Genomic DNA, 21791 nt, shown 5'->3' with positions numbered 1-21791 from the left:
ATGCCAGTGGACCTCTGGAGGTAGGCTCTGACCCGTGAGCTGTGTGACCCTGGCTATTATAGTGGTGGAGAAAATCACAATGATAATAATCAGGAGAAGAGTGTCTACTATTTATTGAGCACCTACAATGTGCTGGACATTGTGCTAAGTGTCTTTCATGTAATATTTCATTGAATCCTCAATGCCACCCCCACATTATTTATCCCATTAAACAGATGAGAACTCAGGTGGTGACTTGTCCCAGGTCACACAGTGGCAGAGAGAGAATTTCAGCTGGATCTCTCAGAAGCCAAACTCCGTGGTCTTAACTATTTATACTGTGCTGAAAGTCATGTCACCCCTCTGAGGCTGGGTTTATCCATCCATTAAACAAGGATATAAATTCATTTCATTGAATTGGTAAAATTAGGTGAAGATTTGTTTGAGAAAGATGAACTTGGTATTTGGTATGTAGTAAGCACTCAATTAGTGCTCCTTTCTCCCTTTGCTAATATCCTAGAACTCTGAATCTTGGCTTCCTGAGTTGATATGGGTCCCTTTTTTTAAATATTTATTTTTTAGGTGTAGAGGGACACAACACAATGCCTTTATTTTTATGTGGTGCTGAGGATCGAACCCGGGTCCAGCCTATGCTAGGCGAGCGCTCTACCCCTGAGCCACAATCCAGCCCATGGGTCCTTTTTTTTAATATTTATTTTTTAGCTGTAGTGGGACACAATATCTTTATTTTTATGTGGTGCTGAGGATTGAACCCAGGGCCTTGCACATTCTAGGCGAGCGCTCTACTGCTAAACCACAACCCCAGCCCCGAAATGGGTCCTTTTCAAATTTTCTTTTGTACCAGGGATTGAACCCAGGGATGCTGAACTACTGAGCCACATCCCCATCCCTTTTTATTTTGAGACAGGGTCTCACTAAGTGCTCGGGCCTTGCTAAATTGCTGAGGCTGTCCTTGAACTTGCAATCTTCCTGCGTCAGCCTCCTGGTTTCACTGGGATTATAGACATGTGCCATGGAAAGTCATGTCACTCCTCTGTATGTATGTTTTTATCAATTAATAAGTCAAGGATATGTGACTCTTTTTTATTCCTTTTATTGGTTGCATAATATTCTGTTACTGGGATTCATTAATTCATCTAGCAAGTATTTACTGAACCCTTCTGTGGGCCAGGACTTGTTGTAGGTATCAGGGATGTGTGGTTTCTGACAGTTAGGAAGCTTATCTTTTTTTTTTTTCTTTTTTTGGTAACAGCAATTGAACCCAGGGCTACCCCTGAGCTCCATTCCCAGTCCTTTTTATTTAATTTTTTTATTTTGAAACAAGATCTTGCTGAGTTGCTTAGGGGCTAACTAAATTGCTGAGGCTGGCCTTGAATTTATGATCCTCTTGCCTTAGGCCCCTGAGTTTCTGGGATTAAGGCATCTGCCCCCTGCCTTGGTGTTAGCTGTAGAATCTTGATAGGTGGTGTCCTCTGCCTCCCTGCCCATACTAAAGGGTGTGTTAAGGTGAGATTTTATTTTTTCAGGGTGTGGCAGTCTGGGCTTTGCTGGTCAGCCCTGATGCCAGGTCAGCCAGTGTCCAGGAACTATTTTTAGTCCAGCCTTGCTAGGCCAGTAAATCCTTAAAGATCATTCCTCTGAGCCTGTTGGAATCTCAAGTTTTCTCCGCCATCCTGGGCAGGTGGTGGATAGCTGATCATGAATCCTCACAGTGCCTTGCTTAGAGAGCTGATGTATCAGAACCTGTTATACAGGCAAAGGAACTGAGGCTCAGAGAGCAAATCCCAGGACCTGTATTCCTATCCTCTCTGTGCCATCACATCCTGTGACTGTCTCTTCATATTGTCATGCTAAACATGGCAGTAGAAGTAATAACCACACTACTGTCAACTGAAGAACCATCCTGTGCCAGGGGGGAAAAGTGCTTTATAGGTATTGGGTCTTTCAATACCTTATGAGGTACATATAATTTTACTCCCATTTTAAAAATGAGGAAATGTGGGTTCATGGAGGTTAAGTCACCTGTCCAGGATCATAGAACAAGGATGTGAAACCAAGGCTGCCTTCCTCCAGAGCCACATTCTTTTTCATGTTCCTGCCCCAGGCTGAGAAGCCCTAGGACTTTTAATGTCCATTCATTTAGCAAATTTCTTCCCTTCCCTGTACTTGCCATTGAACCCAGGGCCTTGCCCGTGCTAGGCAAGCCCTCTACTACTGAGCTAAGTCCACCCCCATCTCCGTTATCTAAGAAATGACTTCTCCATTGATTACCTGGTGTACATATGGAAGCTTGGCCAGCAAGAGATCAGGTTCCTGTGCTCATGGGTTCGAGGAAAGAGGCCCTGGACTAGTAAACAAATGGATTGATCATGGAATTTCAAGCAGAAGTAAATAAGTGACCACCCACTGAACAGACCAGGAACAGCTTGAGCTTGGCAGAGAGGTGTTTCTGCAGCCAAGACTTGAAGCCAGGACATTCAGTCACCAACATTCACTGAGCCCTGGGATAAGTTCTGGGGATGCTGTGTTGAGCCAAAGCAGATGTGTCTGCTTCTCTCAGCATCACCTGTGACCCCATACCCCTCAGTTATACTGGGCCGGATGAATGGTCCTGCCCTGTTTCTGTTCTTTGCGTTTCTAGTGGAATCTCTTTCCTGGTTCTTGGGGCCAGAGCCGGGTCCTGGCTTTTCTCCTTGGGGAAGCTGGATGTCCCTGGGTATTGGGGCCTCTGTGTCTGCCCCAGGTTCTCTTAAGGAGGAAGGAAGGAAGTGCCCATGAGAGCTTTACCAGGCTCCTGGGCCAAGGGCTTGGCTGGGATAGCGTGGACACTGGGTGGGCCTGCTCTTGTGCCCTTAGCTCCTGAGGCTGAAGCCTGTGGGCGGCCCCGCCCTGCCCAGTCAAATGACTCAGTGGGGAGGAAGCTTCAGAGTGGGGCTATTTATGGCCACATGCTGGGGCCCCCAGGATCCCACCCCCACTCTGGGTGAGGCCACTTGGTTTGTGAAATCCAAGCCCCATTTCTGGCACCAGCAGTCTGGTGTGCTGTCCATTTATAGCATGTTCCTGCAGGAAAGGAGAGGAGGGCCCAGTCTGGTATGACCGGGTGAGCAGGGACTTCAGCGGTTTCTCTGGCTTCAAAATTGACAAATGTTCATTTGCTGAGCACGTAGCATATGAGATCCCTGCTGAATTCTAGGGAGATAGAAATGAATCACACGAGGTCCCTGCCCTCACAGTGCTCCTGCCTGGTGGGGGACATGAACCCCACATAATCAATCAGAGGGGAGTGGGTTTTGGGAACTGCAGAGGGGTGGGATGGATCCAGACCGAGCACCTGGGAGGGCTTCCTAGGTGAGCTGGGCTTGGGCATCCTGAGCTGTGACATCTTCCTTCTGTTCAGTGAACCTATCCCAGTGGGGACTGCATTTTCAAAGGTGCGGGAGTTTGGAAACGGATAGCTTCTGAGAGCTGAGAGTAGATGGTCTGATTGGATTAGAGAGTGGGATTAGGGATGTGGGAGATGGTAAAACCGGGAGGTAGGCAGGGCAAGTCCTGGAGGGCATTGAAGTTGGGTAAAGGTGCAGGGGAGAAGCGTGGACTTTTATTGGAGATATATTATATATAATTAGTTGTATATGGACATAATACCTTTATTTTACTTGTTTATTTTTTATGTGGTGCTGAGGATGGAACCCAGGCCCCATACATGCTAGGCAAGTGCACTGCCACTGAGCTCCAGCCCGGGCTCCGCCCCAGGAGTGTGGACTTTTTGCAAGGAGGTACAACAGTTGCACCACTGGGGACTGCAGTATTCAGGATGGTTAGTTTTTTGTTTGTTTTTTTGGTGGCACTGGGAATGGAACCCAGATCTTCTTCTCATAGGCTAGTTAAGTGCTCTACCACTGAGCTCCAGCCCCAACCCAGGACTCTTTTTTTTTTTTTTGGTACTGGGGATTGAACCTAGGGGCACTTTACCACTGAGTTAAGTCCCCAGAAGCCCCCTGCCTTTCTTTGGATACAGGGTCTCACAAAAGTTACTTAAGGGCCTTGCTAAGTTGCTGAAGCAACTTAGTTGTAATCCTCCTGCCTCAGCCTCCTGAGACCCTGGGATTACAGGCATGTGCCACTGTGCCTGGCCTAGGATGCTTTTGAGTGCAAATAATAGGAGCCCAATTCAAGGATTTTTTCCCCCTCTTCTTAAAAATTTTAATTGAGTGTGTGTATATATATATGGATACAATGTGATATTTCAATAATAGTCAAATCGAGATAATTAGCATATCCATGACCTCAAACATATTTCTTTGTGTCGGGAATGTTCAAAGTCCTCTCTTCTGTCTACGTTGAAATATATAATAAATTATTGATGACTATAGTCACGCTCTTATGCTATAGGACATTTGAATTTATTCCTATACAACTATGATTTTGTACCTGTTAATCAACTTCTCTCTATCGCCCTCTAATAAATGTAAGCACTGAATAAAATATGTCATCTTCTAGAACATCTTGAAGCAGCATGGATCAAGGTAGATTAATTTGGGGTCTTAGGGTCTATGAAGACCAAGGTCTGTCCATCTTTCTGCTTCATCATCCTCCAGGTGTGCACCCCAACCTTTAGATGAAAATGTTGGTTACCATTTCTCTCAGACCAAGTTCTCTCCCAAGCAACTTGGCAAGGCTAGAAGAGAGAAAAGGAAGGGAGTATTTTCCCTCACATCTCATTGGCCAGAATTATATCATCTGCCCCTTTCCAAACCAGTCACAAGCAAAAAGTTTAGAATGAGCCCGATTAACTTTGACCAATCAAAACTCTCTCTATAGGTTGGGGGAAGCTGAGCTTCCAGGGCTCTGTTGGCATGGAGAAAGTAGGGAGATGGTTTTTGGCTGTCAGGTGAGCTGTGATGTGTTCCCCCCCCCCCCCCGCCATGGCCCTTTGAGATATAATCTAATAGTTCCCAGGTAAGTCACTGCTTCAGTGATGAGTCTTTTTTTTTTTTTTTTTTTCAATACCAGGGATTGAACCCAGGGGTGCTTAACCACTGGGCCATATCTCCAGACCTTTTTATCTCTTATTTTGAGATAGGATCTCCCTAAATTGCTTACTGCCTCACAAAGTTGCTGAAGTTGGCTTTGAACTTGCAATCTACCTGCCTCAGTGTCCCGAGTTGCTGGGATTACAGATTTGTGCCACTGTGTCCAGCTGACGTGAGTCATTTTTAGTTCTGGTTCCCAAACTTCAGGCTAGGCTTGATTCTTAAAATAAAACATAAACAAACAAACCAACAAACCCTGCCCTTGCTTTCAGCATAACTTCTCATCCTCCTCGCTGGGGTTTGTAAGTCTGAATCTTAGTGGTGTCTCCTATGACAGAAATAGCTTCTCATCGAGTTGTTCTAGGGAACTGGGCCAAGAACTGCCTCCTAACCCTGTCCTGGACTGTCCACTCACAGGCAGGACATGCTGGGCTTAATTGTGAGACTTTGATAGCTAACTAGCAGATGGCCATGGCCCTGGGTGTGGTTGAGGGGAGAGGGAGGCTGACAGGTATCAGGCACTCCCCAGTAGATCAGCAGAGGGCATGGCGTGGCTGAGGAAGACCGACCAGGCTTGAACAAGTCTTCTAAGCGTCTTTTAAAAAATGTTTTAAAATATTTTTTTTAGTTGTAGAAGGACACAATATTTTTATTTTGTTTATTTATTTTGATGTGGTGTTGAGGATCGAACACCACAAACTAGTGCCTCACATGTGCTGGGCAAGTGCTCTACCACTGAGCCCCAGCCCTCTTTTAACCATCTTGGTCTATATACTGTCTTCTAGTAGCTCATTTTAGACGTGAGGAGACTGTCCTCATCAGAATTGAGAAGAGCCCAAATTCCCCCAGGGAAGTGTAGTAGACACTTTGAACTATTTCCTCCTCTTCCTCACTAATAGAAACCTGATTTCATAGTCCAAGCAGAACTATAGCTTATGATCATTCCCTTCTGTTGACTGGGCCAGCAGGGACACACAGTTCACTTCTGACCAATGAGATATAAGGAAACGTCTGTTGGCTGCTTCATGGAAATTCCTAACTTTTTGATAAGAGGGGATTGTGGGGAGAGAAGGCATTGTCTCCTCTATGCCTGCTTTGGGTTTTGTCCCAGAAGGAATGATCAGCTTGAGCTGTGGTCATGAGGAAGAGAACCAGAGAAGGCAAAGAGGCCTGCCCAGAATCCAGGATCATCAGCCTCTGACTCAATCCTGAGTCCCCTTCCTCAAGATTCCTGTCTTTCTTTTTCCCCTGGTACTAGGGATTGAACTCAGGGATACTTTACCACTGAACTACAGACCAGCACTTTTTTTTTCTTTTTAATTAATATCCTTTTTGTACTGCTGAGGATTAGAACCCAGGGCCTTGGCCATGTGAGCTATATCCCCAGCCCTAGCCCCAGTACTTTTTTTTTTTTTGGAGAGAGAGAGAGAGAGAGAGAGAGAGAGAGAGAGAGAGAGAGAATATTTTATTTTATTTATTTATTTATTTTTTTATTTATTTTTTTTTAGTTCTCGGCGGACACAACATCTTTGTTGGTATGTGGTGCTGAGGATCGAACCCGGGCCGCACGCATGCCAGGCGAGCGCGCTACCGCTTGAGCCACATCCCCAGCCCCGAGAGAGAATATTTTAATATTTATTTTTTAGTTTTCGGTGGACACAACATCTTTGTATGTGGTGCTGGGGATCGAACCCGGGTCGCACGCATGCCAGGCGAGCGCGCTACCGCTTGAGCCACATCCCCAGCCCATCCCAGCACTTTTTATTTTTATTTTTATGTTTGTTTGTTTTTTGTACTGGAGATTCAACTCCGAAGCACTCAACCACTGAGCCACATCCTCAGCCCTATTTTATATTTTATTTAGAGATAGGGCCTCACTGAGTTGATTAGCTCCTCACTTTTGCTGAGGCTGGCTTTGAACTCACGATCCTCCTGCCTCAGCCTCCTGAGCCACTGGGATTAGGTATGTGCTACTGCATCTGGCTCTTTCCTTTTTTTTTTGTTTACAGTTATTTTATTGAAATGAAAATATACCTGAAGTTTCAACAATTGTCTTGCAGTTTGTAGGTAGAAGGACAAAAATAGGAAAGAGTTAGAATTTATAGCATCAATATCGGCAGTTTCTGACCATATTCTGTAGATCTCTGAGCCCAAGTTCTTTTTCTTTTCTTCCACATTTTTTATTGGTGTCTTATAGTTGTACATAATGATGGGATTTGTTGTGACATATTTGTAGATGCACACACTATAACAATAGAATTTGGCCAATATCACTCCCCAGTATTTCTCCCCTCTTTTCTTCTTTTTTATTTTTGGTACTAGGTTTTGAACCCAAGTGTGCTTTACCAGTGAGCCACATCCCCAGGATCTTGCTAAGTTACTTAGGGCCTTACTAAATTGCTGAATCTGGCCTTGAACTTGTGATCCTCCTGCCTCAGCCTCCTGAGCTCCTGGGATTACAGGAGTGTGCCCCTGCATCTAGCTCTTTTCCTTTTTAAATGCCATGATAGGAAGCAATGTATTATAGAGAAAGGAAACATTTCCCACCCAAAATATAGAAATCTGTACAGTTTTGTGACAACCAATGTACCTGAACGGTACAAATTTAAACCAGTTCATAATTTACCAAATAAAAGAAGTATAGGAAATGCTTCATGAATTTTTATGCCATCCTTGCAAAGGGGCCACACTAATCTCCGTATTATTCCAATTTTAGTATGTGTGCTGCTGAAGCCAGCACTCCTCAAGAGTTGTTAAATTAAATCATAAATATCTTTTTGGTTAAGACCCTATTATCGTGTATTCAATTATTTGCAATTAAACCCATCTAATTGATTTAACAAGAGTGTCCAAAAGGTTTTATTACCAGCATTAATTGATTTAATTGATTTGTAATGACACTATGATTGATCAGCGATGTCTTCCATGAGCAAAGGATAAAGAGGTGGTGGCACAAATGTCAGGTGTTTGCCATCTAGTCCTAGGGCCAGGCCAATACCTGGCACGTAGTAGGTCCTCAAGAAAGCTGGCTTGTCCCTGACACTCTCGACTCTGGCCAAGCTTTTCCCAGATCAGCTGTGTGGTTCTGTTGCCCTTGGCTTCCAGCTGCCTTGGTGGTGAGATCTCCTTTTCTTTTCTACAAGGGTGTTGGACCCTAATCCTTATCACTGGGGCCCCCAATATCAGAACCCCAAGTGGATTTGCAACCCAACTTTCTGAAGGACAGACATCAGAAACCAGAATGTCAGCAGGTAGCTGGCAGACCTGCCTTCTATCTCTCATCATGTCTGCACCAGTCTCTTTCTACAGAGCAGCTTTCTTCTCTTTCTATCCCCAGAGAGCAGATGACAGTCAGGCTCTCAGTGTAGACTTCTCCAGTCTCAATCTGGATCGCCTGGTGTGGCTTTGGTGTTCACCTCTGGCCTTGCTAGCAGGATCCCATGTCAGAACAGGACTTTATGGGTCAGGTGGGCAGAGAAACAGGTCTGGGCAGGTATTCTGGAACTGTTCTGTTCAATGTGGTTGCTATTATTTCTGTGTCATTAATTGAATTTAATTTTTTCTAATTCCCATTTATTTTTGGCTCTTGAAACAGTACCACTTTTTTTTTTTAAAATTTTTTCTTTTTCCTTGTTCATGCTAGGGAATTGAACCAGAGGCCCTTTAGCACTGAGCTGCATTCCCAGCCCTTTTTGTATCTTTATTTTGAGACAGGGTCTCACTAAGTTGTCTAGGGTCTTGCCAAGTTACTGAGGGTGACCTTGAATTGTGATTCCCCTGCCTTAGCCTCCCAAATTACTGGGATTACAGATGTGTGCCATGGTGCCCAGTTCATTTTTTTTTTTTTTGTGTGTGTGTGTGTGTGTGTGGTGCTGGGTATTGAACCCAGGGCCTTGTGTATGTGAGGCAAGCACTCTACCAACTGAGCTATAACCCCGGCCCTGCAGCTCATCTTTTTAACATGAAAAAAAAAAAAACGCCTCAAGTTCAATACAAAATAGAAATCTGAAGTGTAGATTAGGATAAAATCAAGGATAGGGAGGATTGAATTTAATTTTAAGATAACAAAGTAAATAAAAATCTAAAAATCAGTTTTTTGTACTAACAAGTACTCATTGGCTACACGTGGGTAGTCACTACTGTATGGTACAAAGTATAGGTTACACGTTTCCATCCTAATAGAAGGTTCTGTTAGAGAATATTGATCCACAAGGTGACTACTGCATTTACTCAGTGGGAATTGGCCAGACTTTCAAGGGCTTTTGAGCAATCATATATATATTTTAATTTTTCTATTTTAGTTGTTGATGAACCTTTATTTTATTTATATTTTGTATGTGGTACTGAGAATTGAACCCAGTGCCTGACACATGCTAGGCAAGTGCTCTACCACTGAGCTACAATCCCAGCCCTGGGCAACTATACTGATTAGTGTACAAACTATGCTACTGTTAGAAAGAAACCCATAAACTTGTGCCGTAAATATAATAGAAGGTTGGGCTGTGGATATAGCTCGGTAGAGTGCTTGTCTTGTATGCACAAGGCCCTGGGTGCAATTTTCTGCACCCCCCGCCACACACAAAGAGTATATGTACATATACATACATACATATATGTGTGTGTGTGTGTGTGTGTGTGTGTGTGTGTGTATGTGTGTATGAATGAAGGTTTTTGCTTTCTTAGTTGACAGTCCAAGTCTGCCATGATACCTTGGAAACATCAGCATCTGCTTATTTCTATTTTGTTGGTTGGACTTCCTTAAAGTATGGCTCATGTCCTCATGGTCAAGATAGTGCTCCACCAATCTGGTTTCTAGACAGTAAAAGGTGAAGTGGGGAAGGGAAGGGCACACCCCTTTTTATAGTGGGCAAAATCTGATAGCTACACACATTGTGTCTGTTCTCATCCTATTAGCCAGACTTGGCCACGTGGGCACTTGTAGTTGTAAGGGAACCTGGTAAATGAAGTCTTTTTCTTTTTTTTTTCTTAATAATAACTTTATTTTATTTATTTATATGTGGTGCTGAGGATAGAACCCAGGGCCTTGCACATGCAAGGCAAACGCTCTACCGCCGAGCCATAACCCCAGCCCCTAAATGAAGTCTTTAGCTGAGAAGCTATCGCTATGTTGGAGGACAATGAGTGGCTTCTATTATAGGACAATCTTTTTTTTTTTTTTTTCACCAGGAATTGGTACTTAACCACTGAGCCACATCTCCAGCCCTTTTATTTATTTTTATTTTGAGACAGGGCCTCACTGAGTTGCTGAGGCTGGTTTTGAACTTGCAATATTCCTGCCTTAGCCTCCTGAGCTGCTGGGATTACAGGCATATGCTACCACTCAGGACCATATCATAGGACCATCTTATTCCAACTTTTTCCCCCTGCAGTACTGGGGATCAAACCCAGGGGCAGTCTACTACTGAGCCACATCCCCATCCCTTTTTATTTTTTACTCTGGGAGAGGGTTTTGCTAAGTTGCTTAGGGCCTTGCCACATTGCTGAGGCTGGCCTCAAACTTGTGATCCTCTTGCCTTAGACTCCTGAGTTGCTGGATCAACACCTCCTTTTTGCAGAAGCAAAGGATGAAGAGATAGGAGAAAGCAATAGGGCAATGACAGAGCAGTCACATGTCCTGATACCCACCTTAGGCTCGTCCCCTGTCTTGCTGCAGCTGCTGTCTGTTTTCCTTAAGTAGTCATCCCAAAGGTCCAAATCCAGTCGGGCATGTTGGTGCACGCCTGTAATCTGAGTAACTTGGAGGCTGAGGCAGGAAGTTAATTCACTGATGAGGTTAACATCAGTGAATTAACAAAACCCTGTTTCAGAATAAAAAATAAAGAGTACTGGGGGTGTTGCTCAGTCATAAAGTGCTGGGTTCAGTCTCCAGTACAAAAAAACAAAGAAACAAACCATAGGTCTAAACCTTCCACTTGATGGTGAGAATTTAGTCACTTGGCCATACCTGCTGCAAAGGAGGCTGGGAAGTGTAGTCTTTCTTACACTACAGGTGGCCAGGTGGCCATAAACCAGGGGGCAGGTAAGTGAATGGATATGAGTAGGCATTCAGTACTTCCTGTCTCACTCACTGCCCTGAGAGAGGCTTTAGCTTATAATAAGGTAGTGATATTGGATATAAATTAAGCTTTTTTATTTTAGTACTGTAGAGTAACCTAGGGTTTTGCACATGCTAGGCAAGTGCTCTACTGCTGAGCTACATCCCCAGCCTCTTTTTTTTTTTTTTTTTTGTATTTTATTTAGAGACAGGGTCTTACTGAGTTGCTTAGGGCCTTGCCATTGCCGAGGCTGGCTTTGAATTTGCAATCCTCCTGCCTCAGCCTCCTGAGTCGCTGGGATTATAGGAGTGCACCACTACACCTGGCTTTTTTTTTTATACCTTTTCTTCCACCCCCCCTGTCTCCCTCCCTCCCTCCCTTCCTTCCTTCCTTCCTTCCTTCCTTCCTTCCTTCCTTCCTTCCTTCCTTCCTATCATGCTGAGGATTGAACCCAGTGTCTCACACTTGCTAGGCAATTGCTCTGTCACTGAGCCACAACCCCAGTCTCCATCCCCTGCCTTTTAAAATTTCATTTTATTTTATTTTACTTATTTATTTATTTAAAATTTTTTAATATTTATTTTTTAGTTTTCGGCCGACACAACATCTTTGTATGTGGTGCTGAGGATCGAACCCAGGCCGCACACATGCCAGGCGAGCACACTACTACCGCTTGAGCCACATCCCCAACCCGCCTTTTTAAATTTTAAATTTTTATTTTTTTAGCTGGGCACAGTGGTGCATGCCTGTAATCTCAGCAGCTTGGGAGGCTAAGACAGGAGGATCGTGAGTTCAAAGGCAGGCTCCCCAAAAACGAGACACTAAGCAACTCAGTGAGACTCATCTCTAAATAAAATACAAAATAGGCCTGGGAATGTGGCTCAGTGGTTTAGTGCCACTGAATTCAATCACTGATACCTACCCCCCCCAATTTTGTGTGTGTGTGTGTGTGTGTGTGTGTGTGTGTGTGTGTGTGTACTGGGGATTGAACTCAGGTGCACCCAACCACTGAGCAACATCCCCAGTCCTATTTTTTTGTATTTTATTTAGAGACAGGATCTCACTGAGTTGTTAGTGCCTTGCTTTTTGCTAAGGCTGGCTTTTTGCAGCAGGTATGGCCAAGTGACTAAATTCTCACCATAAAGTGGAAGGTTTAGACCTATGGTTTGTTTCTTTGTTTTTTTATTCTGGAGACTGATTACACCTGATTAATCCTGAGCTACTGGGATTACAGGTGTGTGCCACTGTACCTGGCCCCCACCAAAATTAAAAAAAAAATTATTATTTTTTTACTGTACTGGAATTTGAACCCAGGGGCACTTTACCACTGAGCCACATCTCTAGCCCTTTTAATTTTTTGTTTTGAGACGGGTCTCACTAAATTGCTGGGCTGGCCTTGAATTTATGACTCTCTTGCCTCTGCCTTCCAAGTTGCTGAGATTATAAGCATACACCACAATACCTGGCATAAGTTAAACTATTTTTTTTTTGTGACACTGGTGTTTGAAACTAGGGGTGCTCTACCTCCAAGCTATAAGCCCAACTCTTTTTATTTTATTTTGAGATAGGGTCTTGGTAAGTGACCCAGGCTGGCTTCAAACTTATGATCCTCTTGCCTCAGCCTCTTGAGTTTCTGGGATTACAGGTGTGTGCCACTGTGCCCTGGATTACCTTTTTAATTAACTAGTGACACTTGTGGGCTACATGGGGGCCTGTGTCACAGTGGTAACTGCTGACCTCTCTCCTGACCAGTCAAGTACATGAAGGAGGTCTCACCATATTTCAAGAACTCTGCCAGCGGGACCTCGGTTGGCTGGGACTCACCCCCGTCCTCACCCCTTCAGCGGCAGCCTTCCTCCCCTGGTCCCCAACCCCGGAACCTCAGTGAGGTCAAACACGTGTCCTTGAAGATGGCATATGTTTCCAGAAGGTGCACCCCCACTGACCCCGAGCCCAGGTAAGGCTGGTTTAAGGCGGTGATAGGTGGTGAGATCAAAGGAGAGCTTCCTCTGGGTCGGATAAGTAGCAGGCACAGTGCTGGCACATAACAGCTGCTTAAGAAATGGGTCGAATGGATGTGTGAGTGAAGTCACGGACAGTGGTGTGCTTTGCTTCTCATATTTTCCTCTGGGCTGTTCACATCTGAGGAGGACCTTGGTCTGGGTTCTAGTCCTGGTCCTCCTTGACCCAGCTCCTTTTCCTCACTGGCCCTTAGACTCTCCTTGTGAAATGACATTGTTGGGCCCAGTGATCCCTCCAATCTCTGCCACGTTGGGGGAGGTTCTGAGATGTGGCATTCATGTCAGGGCCATGGAAGGTTGTCATCCCTCACACCTGAGCAGCCTTCAGCTGTTCACTAACAAGGTTGGGCCTGGCCAGCATTGACTGAGTGCTTACTGTTTCCCCAGCACTGTGTCTGGTGGTACCCAGGCACAATTTCATCTCCCTCTCACAGAGCCTTTGAGTAAAGTCCTGTTGCTCACCTCTTTTTATGACGAGGACCAAGGCACTCACCTTATTATTATTTTTTGGTACCAGGGATTGAACTCAGGGGTGCTTAACCACTGAGCTGCATCATGTGTCCTTTTTGCGTTTTATTTTGAGATAGGGTCTCGCTAAGTTGCTTAGGGCCTTACTTAATTGGTGAGGCTGGCCTTGAACTTGGGATCCTCCTACCCTAGCCTCCCTAATACTGAGATTACAGGTGTGCCCGACCACACCCAGCTTTCTGTCATTTTTTATTATGATATTTCTTTATGGAGGCAGGGTGATGGCTATACCTCCAAGCATTTTGTCTAATTCCAAACAGGAAGGAGAAAAAAGCCTTTGCCTAGCTATCTATTCCAGCATAACAAACCATCCCAGCTGAGCGCGGTGACACACTTGTAATCTCAGTGACCTGGGAGGCTGAGGCAGGAAGATCACGAGTTCAAAGCCAGCCTCAGCAACTTGGCGAGGGCTTAAGCAACTTAGTGAGACCCTGTCCCAAAATAAAACCTAAAAAGAGCTGGGGATGTAGCTCAGTGGTAAGCACCCTTGGGTTTAATCCCCAGTAGCAAAAACAAACAACCAACCACACCCCCAAAAACCCCAATTATCCTAAACTTAGTACCTTCAAAAATAACAATTTATTATTTCTTCCAATTTGGCAGTTTGCCGGCGCAGTCTGCCATTTCTTCTGTTCCCTTTGCTGTCTGCTGTGGCTCCAAGGCCAAGCTAGCGGTAACGCCCTCTTGTTTCCTCAGTGGGAAGGTCCAACATCTGGGGGCTGACTGAGCATTTCTCTTCCTATCTGGCCTTTCTACACAGTTATCTTGTGCTTCCTCATAGCATGGTGGTCTCAAGGTAGCTGGACCTCTTTTTTTTATATTTATTTTTTAGTTTTGGGTGGACACAATATCTTTCTTTTTTATTTTTATGTGGTGCTGAGGATCGAACCCAGTGCCTCTTGCATGCTAGGCGAGCACTCTACCACTGAGCCCCAGCCCCAGCCCTGGACCTCTTTTTTCAAAACATATTTTTAATTATAGGTGGACAAATACCTTTATTTATTTAGGTATTTATTTTTAAATGTGGTGCTGAGGATCTAACCCAGTGCCTCACCCGTGCTCAGCAAGTGCTGTGCCACTGAGCCACAATCCCAGCCTCTTGGACTTCTTATATAGTGGCTTGGAAATTCCACAGTGTCCCTTCTGCCATATTTTCTTTGTTGACCCAAGCCACAAAGTCTAGGAGAAGGTACACAAACCTCAACTTCTGCTGGGAGTAGTGGACTATGTGTACAGGGAGGGATGGATTTGGTGGAATCCGTCTTCGGGTATGGATCTGCCCTTCACTTGGAATGGTCACCCTCTCCAGAGACTTCTTTTTTTTTTTTTTTAATGTATTTGATACTTTCTATGCTGCACATATTTAGTTAACAATTTGACATTTCTTTCTTTTTTTTTTTTTAGAGATAGAGAGAGAGAAAGAGAGAGAGAGAATTTTTTAATATTTACTTTTTAGTTTTTGGCAGACATAACATCTTTATTTGTATATGGGTAGTGCTGAGGATTGAACCCGGGCTGCACGCATGCCAGGCGAGCACGCTACCACTTAAGCCACATCTCCAGTCCTCCAGAGACTTCTAGGTGTGTCTCTTTGGTCAGAACTGGGCCACATGGTCAGCCCTAGCTGCAGAGGAGGCTGGGGATTCAAGTACCTTGCTTTCTAGTTCTGAAGCAGATGTGAAGGGAGCAGAAGGGGTGTAGTAAGCCACCCTCCACTTCTGTCCCTCCCTATCTAGTTCAGAAATGCCAAAGGGGAGTGACTCTTTAGTGCCCTACAAAGCCTTCTGAAAATGCCTTGCACACTGTGCCCTGAAACTCTCCCTCCACAGCGGCCTACATGTCCGTGTCTCCTCCCTTACCCCCACTTCATTTCCCAAGCTCTTTATTATGTAGGTCCATTTGGTCTCTTGACCACTTTCGTGTTTTTTCCCCTTGTAAGTATGCACACTACTTTGGTTTCATACAAAAGGAGAACCTGGGAGCTGGTCCAGCAAAAGAATCTTCCTTAGAAAACAGGAGAAAAGAGCATGATAATTACTCAGAGTAAAAATTTTGTCCCCCAGAACCCATGTTTGAGTGTAATTGTGTGTTTGTGCACACGTGTGTGTATGACATAGCCCCGTGTCCCTAGACCCCAACAACTGGAGCTGGGGCCCCAGCACTGAACGCTGCTACTGATTCTCTCCCGGACATTCTCTGTGGCTGCTTCTGGTTTGGTGGTGGATTGGGTTTCTTAGGTCAGACTTCAGGGTTGGACAGCTGAAGCCCAGTGACAGGCCTCCCCTGCTCCATTTGTGCCTGCAGGTATCTGGAGATCTGTGCAGCAGATGGCCAGGAGATGCTCTTCTTGAGGGCCAAGGATGAGGCTGGTGCCAGGTCATGGGCTGGTGCCATCCAAGCCCAGATCAACGCGCTGATGCCCTGGGTCAAGGATGAGCTGCAGGCACTGCTGGCAGCCACGGGCACAGCTGGGAACCAGGACATCAAGCAGATTGGCTGGCTGACGGAACAGGTACCTGCCGGGTCCTCGGTGTAGCCCTCACTTTAACACTGGCCTTTTCCCAATGCCCCTCTTCCTCTCCCTCTGACCTCTCCCCTTCCTATCCTTCCGCAGTTGCCCAGTGGGGGCATGGCCCCCACCCTGGCCCTGCTAACCGAAAAGGAGCTGCTCCTCTATTCTAGTCTCCCTCAGACCCGTGAGGCCCTGAGCCGACCGACCCGGACCGCCCCACTCATTGCCACCAGGTATCCATGGGCACGGACTGTGTGACTCACCCAGAGCCTGGGGACAGATGCTCCAGATAGGTCCAGAAGCTATGCATTCCTGCTCTGTTCTTCCCTGAGTTATTCCCTAAGTGATCTGAAGCAAGTATCTGCCTTGTCTGGGCCCTCGGTTTCCTCATCTGTGAATTGGGGGCTTGCTGCATGGTTCAGAGGACTCAAGAGCTTATCCCAGCAGACACTGCCCTCAGGGAGAACCCAGCCTGGTCCAGGAGACAGACCTAAGAGGTGACATTACAGTGCAGGGTTGAAGGAACCACTTATCTCTACCTGGCCTGGTTGGGGAAGGCTTGGGGGATGAGGTGACATCTGAGCTGGACTTGATGGGTGAGTTGATTATTCAGGAAAGGATGGTGATCAGAGGTGCTGAGGCATCCAGGGCTGTGGCGTGTTTGTGGAGCTAGGAGTGCAGCATAACCAGGTACATAGTCCACGCAGGACATGCATTGAAAAGAGGCAGGGGTCGGCGGGGCCTGATCTTGCGGGGCCTCTGCTGCCTGGTTAAGGATGCTGGCTTCCCTTTAAGACCTGTGGCAGAGCTGAAGGGGTTAAGCCAGGGAGTCCAGTGACTGGGGTTGTGTTTTTCAAAAAGTCTCCTGTGGCTGTCACTTGGGAAATGCACTGGAAAGGGCAGGATGGAAGCTGGCAGCCCCTGCAGCCTGCAGGGGAGCTGGTGTGACTGGGGGAGGCAGGTGGGCGGAGGCAGCAGATGGGGAAGAGAGACAGCATTTGTATTGGAGAACACACATCAGGAAAATTCACAGCCTGGCGCTTGCCAGATGGGGAAGGTGAAGGAGGTGTCCCAGGATGAATAGGAGGTTGCAGTTTGGGGGGTGGGCGGGACTGGAGGTGGGAGTGCAAAGGGAGGAGGCTGGAGTGAGGTGCTGAGTCAGGTCCAAAATGTGTGGGGGACGGATATGGAACTTGGATAGGGAGCTTGGGGACTTGCAAGTCTGTGGCTTATGGCTGGAATGTAGGAGATTGGGTGTCAGAAGGAGCCCTGAAGAGAAACTAGAGCTCCAGGAGAGAGAGAGAGTGGACAGGGTGAAGAGCAGAGAGGGCTGTGGCCAGAACTCTGAGGTCTGCTGATCAGAGAGAAGCAGTGAGCTGCCCAAGGCCACACAGCAAGGGGCTCCTCTCCTTGGGCTGGTTCTGGCCTGTGTGTCAGGAGTTTGCTGGTTACTGGGGACAAGTGGGTAGTAGATTGCCTGCTTAATCAGCTGACTTATTAAGGCAACAAATGTTTGTGGAGCTCCTATTATGTGTTGGGCATGGTTTTGAGTTACTGGAATGAATAGTGGTGGTCAAATAGACAAAAATTTCTACCCTAGGGGACATTCCAGTGAAAAAGCCAATGGAAGCAAATAAATAAAAAGCGCGATTTCTGGTGTCATGAGGAAAAGTGAGAGAGAAGGGTGCTGTTGGCCGGGCGACCAGGGTGGGAGCTTTGATCAGCCTCTCCAGTGCTGTTCCCAAGGGCCTGACAAGAGCAGCTTCGAAGGAGGAAGCGTCTGTTTGGTGCTCGTGGTTTCAGAGTCTCAGTCCGTAGATGGCCGACTCCATTGCTCTGGGCCAGAGGTGAGGCAGGACCTCATGGCGGAAGGGCCGGCAGAGGAAAGAGCTCCTGAGAGTGCACCAGGAAGCAGAGAAAGAGAGGGATCCTTTCAACAAGGACAAAGGCATGTCCCCAGGGACCCACCTGCTCCAGCCACAGTTCCCTGCCTTTCGTTGCCACCCAGTTAGTCCCTATCAGGGATTAATGTGCTGAGAACCCAATCACTTCACCTCGCACACATGCGCTGTTAGGGGACACCTCATATCTAAACCCTGACTCTGGGCTTCTCAGAGGACGTGACATTTGAGCAAAGATCTGAAGGACGTGGAAAGGCGATCCGGGGAGACCGTAGTGTTTAGGCAAAGGGAACAGCGCGTGCAGGGGTGCTGAGGCAGGAGTGTGCCTGGCGGGTGTGGGGACACCACTGTGGCTGGAGCCGGGCCACCAGAGGAGGGTGGGGGGGGGCGCCTCTTGCTGAGTCCCCATTAGTGGGAAGGATCCACAGGTCACTGATCACTGCCCATTTTGCCCAGACTCTTCCCCCACCCCAGGGCCTCACGCGTTGCCCTCTGTCCTCCACCGCAGGCTGGTGCACTCAGGCCCCTCCAAGGGCTCGGTGCCCTACGACGCAGAGCTGTCCTTTGCCCTGCGCACGGGCACACGCCACGGTGTGGATACTCACTTGTTCAGCGTGGAGTCACCTCAGGAGCTGGCTGCCTGGACCCGACAGCTGGTGGATGGCTGTCACCGGGCTGCTGAGGGTGTGCAAGAGGTGTCCACAGGTGCGCTGGGTGGATCTGGGAGTGTCTGTCTCATAATGAGCCTCTTCCCCCCGGAGGAGGCATTCAACCTCTTCCTCTTCCTCCTTTTCCTCCCGGTCTCCTCATTCCTTATTTATTTATTTATTTGTGGTACTGGGGATTAAAAACAGAGGTGCTCTACCACTGAGCTGCATCCCCAGCCCTTTTTATCTTTTGAGACAGGGTCTCACTAAGTTGCCCAGGCTGGCCTTGAACTTGTAATCCTCCTGCCTCAGCCTCTCCAGTAGCTGGGATCACAGGCATGTGACACTACAGCTGGCCCAAGCTCCTTCTTTAGGGTACCCTAGAAGGGGGAAAGTAAGTGGGGTTTGGGTTCTCCAGAGGCCCTCTCTTTTGAATATGTAGATACCCTGGTAGGTCGTGGGGTCTTCTCCCTTGGATCTTTCAAGCTGTGTCCTTGTGAAAGTTGGCACTTGGGGTGGGGCTCCAGATGAAATGCAGGACACCCAGTTAAATTTGAATTTCAGATAAACAACAAAAAAATTTTTTTGGTGGTTATTTATTTATTATTTTGATACCAGGGATTGAACCCAGAGGCATTTAACCACTGAACCACATCCTCATCCCTTTTTATTTTTATGTTTTAATTTTTAGACAGGGTCTTGCTAAGTTGCCTGGGGCCTTGCTAAGTTTCTGAGGCTGCCTTTGACTTCTCCTGCTTCAGCCTCCCAAGATGCTGGGATTTCAGGCACATGCTAACCATGCCCAGCTAATAGTATATACTTAAAAAAAAAATCTAAATATGTCTAAATTTTCTGCTGTTTTTCTGAAATTATTTTCTTTTTTGTTCTGGGGATTGAGCCCAAGGGTGCTTTACTGCTGAATTACATCTTCATTCCGTTTTACTTTTTATTTTGGGACAGGGTCTTGCTAAGTTACTGAGGCTGTCCTTGAGCTTGCAATCCTCCTGCCTTAGCCTCCTGAGTAGCTGGGATTACAGGCCTGCACCACCATGCCCACCTGAAATTTAAATTTAGCGAGGCACCTCTATCGGTCTCTGGGACCATGCTTAGTGGGCTTGCTGATGTCTTTTTGGGGAGTGAGCCTCTTGCCCATGGTAGATTCTTAAGCCCCTTTCTACTTATGGGGCTGCTAGGTGGGACTGGAAGTGGGACTGGAAGCAGGCGCAGGTTCTCTGAGGGCCTGTCTTGCTGTGTTTTAGGGTGGTGGTGACTGCACAGGGAGGTGAGCCCCCAGCCCTGGGGGTACTTTAGCCCCACTTTGTGGAGCTGCTGGTGGGGTTGGAGGTAGGTCACATGGTCTCTGAGGTGCCAGCTGTGCCTGTGCCCCCGTGCCTTCCCTGCAGCCTGCACGTGGCATGGCCGTCCCTGCAGCCTCTCCGTGCACATCGACAAGGGCTTCACGCTGTGGGCTGCTGAGCCGGGAGCAGCCCGGGCCGTGTTGCTTCGACAGCCTTTTGAGAAGCTGCAGATGTCCTCGGATGATGGCGCCAGTCTCCTTTTCCTGGACTTTGGAGGCACTGAAGGCGAGATCGTAAGTGGAGGGTCACCTCTGTACCGTGAGGGGGGTGCACTCCAGGAGGCCTGGCTGGACAGGGCCCTGACCCTTCTCTCCATCCTTCCTGCAGCAGCTGGACCTGCACTCGTGTCCCAAAACCATGGTCTTCATCATCCACTCCTTCCTCTCAGCCAAAGTCACCCGCCTGGGGCTCTTGGCCTAGAAGTCACCAGATGGGCTAGCCCTGAAGAGGGGGTGTCTGCCACGTGACCCGGCCGGCCCTCTGCTGACTGCCTGCTCACTGCTGGGCTGAGGGAGAGGAGAGGAGAACAGGGCCTGAGAGACCCAGCCTGTGAGGGAGGCTGGATTGGTCTTGGGGGCCAGGACCCAGACCCAGGACCCAGTGGACCCTGCCTGTGATGGGGTGGCCTTCCTGCTGCCCTCCTCCACCAGTGCCTTTTGCAGAGAGATATTTTGTGTACACAGAAGCCATTCCGAGCCTGGGACCTGCCCCTGCCGGGATCCCGACCCCAGCTAACAACTGAGCTGCCGGGCCTCCTGAGGCCCCTGTGCCACCCCAGAGGCCCCATCTGAGGGTGGAGTTCCCTGGTCAGCAGCAGGAGAAAGAAGAGGAGCCTTTCTGTTCACTTTCCCTTCCGCCCACCACCTGAGGGCCCCTGGTTTTCCCTCCACCTGGCCCCCCACTTCCTCTCTCTCTCCTCCTTCTGCTTGGATAATAAACAGCCTGTGAGCACAGAGGCAGCCTGGCTCGGAGTCTGTGGTGTGGGGGCCCTGTGGTGGCTCCTGAAGTTCCAACATGAATCAGACCAAGGATTGGGGCCTCTCTCCCTGGAGAAGAGCAGACCTTTAACCTAAGGGCCCCAAAGAGAGTGTGTTGTGTGTGTGCCGAAGCACCTTCATATTTAGCAGTGCAAAACAACAATATGTGTTATTTCCTAGGTCCTGTGGGGCAGCAGTTTAAGAGGGGCTCAGTTGGGTTGTTTGTGACTCAGGAGGCTGCAGTCACCTGGGGCGGAGGGGCCGTTTCCTACATCGCTCTCACATGTGGCTGTTGGTCGGAGGCCTCAGTTCCTGAGCACAGAGGCCAAACCACACGAGTCCCTGAGTGTCCTCACAACATGGCAGCTGGATTCCCCTAAATTGAGTGACTCAGAAAAGAGCAGGGAGGGAGCCACAGAGCTTCCATGACGCGCTCTTGTGTCATGTAGTCACTTCTGCTTTGTTCTATTCATTAGAAGTGAGTCACCAAGCCCAGCACACATTCAAGAAGGGGGTAAGTAGGTACCACTATTTTTTTTTTTTTTTTTTTTGGTACTGGGGATTGGACCTAGGGGTGCTTTACCATTCCTGTTTTTGAGAAAGGGTCTTACTAAGCTGTGTAGGGCCTTGCAAAGTTGCTAAGGCTGGTCTCTAACTCGCAAGTCTCCTGTCTCAGCCTCCCCAGCTACTGGGATGACAGGTATGCACCACTGTGCCTGTCTACACCTTTTGTAAAAGAGATGGGGGTCTTGTGT

The 21791-nt window shown here is 47.5% G+C and overlaps 1 protein-coding gene and 1 non-coding gene across 3 annotated transcripts in view; one reads left to right on the top strand and one right to left on the bottom strand.

Annotated features, from left to right (window-relative positions):
• The window catches only part of Snta1 (syntrophin alpha 1), a 31089-nt gene extending 10077 nt beyond the window's left edge, over window positions 1-21012 (top strand). Inside the window, exons 3-8 of one of the 2 annotated variants that reach the window (XM_077799570.1) lie at window positions 12845-13049; window positions 15946-16153; window positions 16256-16386; window positions 18563-18782; window positions 20105-20292; window positions 20387-21012. In XM_077799570.1, coding sequence (XP_077655696.1) covers window positions 12845-13049; window positions 15946-16153; window positions 16256-16386; window positions 18563-18782; window positions 20105-20292; window positions 20387-20498 — 1064 coding nt within the window. In that variant the 3' untranslated portion in view covers window positions 20499-21012. The remainder of the gene's footprint in view (window positions 1-12844; window positions 13050-15945; window positions 16154-16255; window positions 16387-18562; window positions 18783-20104; window positions 20293-20386) is intronic. The other variant, XM_026383219.2, reaches the window with a different exon arrangement.
• On the bottom strand, window positions 7673-7776 carry LOC113179006 (U6 spliceosomal RNA). The gene has a single exon (XR_003300302.2). It is a non-coding gene; the product is annotated as a U6 spliceosomal RNA (small nuclear RNA).
• Window positions 21013-21791: the final 779 nt, after the last annotated feature.

Source organism: Urocitellus parryii, chromosome 6 (genome assembly GCF_045843805.1).
Source record: "Urocitellus parryii isolate mUroPar1 chromosome 6, mUroPar1.hap1, whole genome shotgun sequence".
NCBI classification, from domain to species: Eukaryota; Metazoa; Chordata; class Mammalia; order Rodentia; family Sciuridae; genus Urocitellus; species Urocitellus parryii.
Note: the sequence above shows the minus strand (reverse complement) of the source record. Positions and strands in the feature narration are given on the sequence as shown.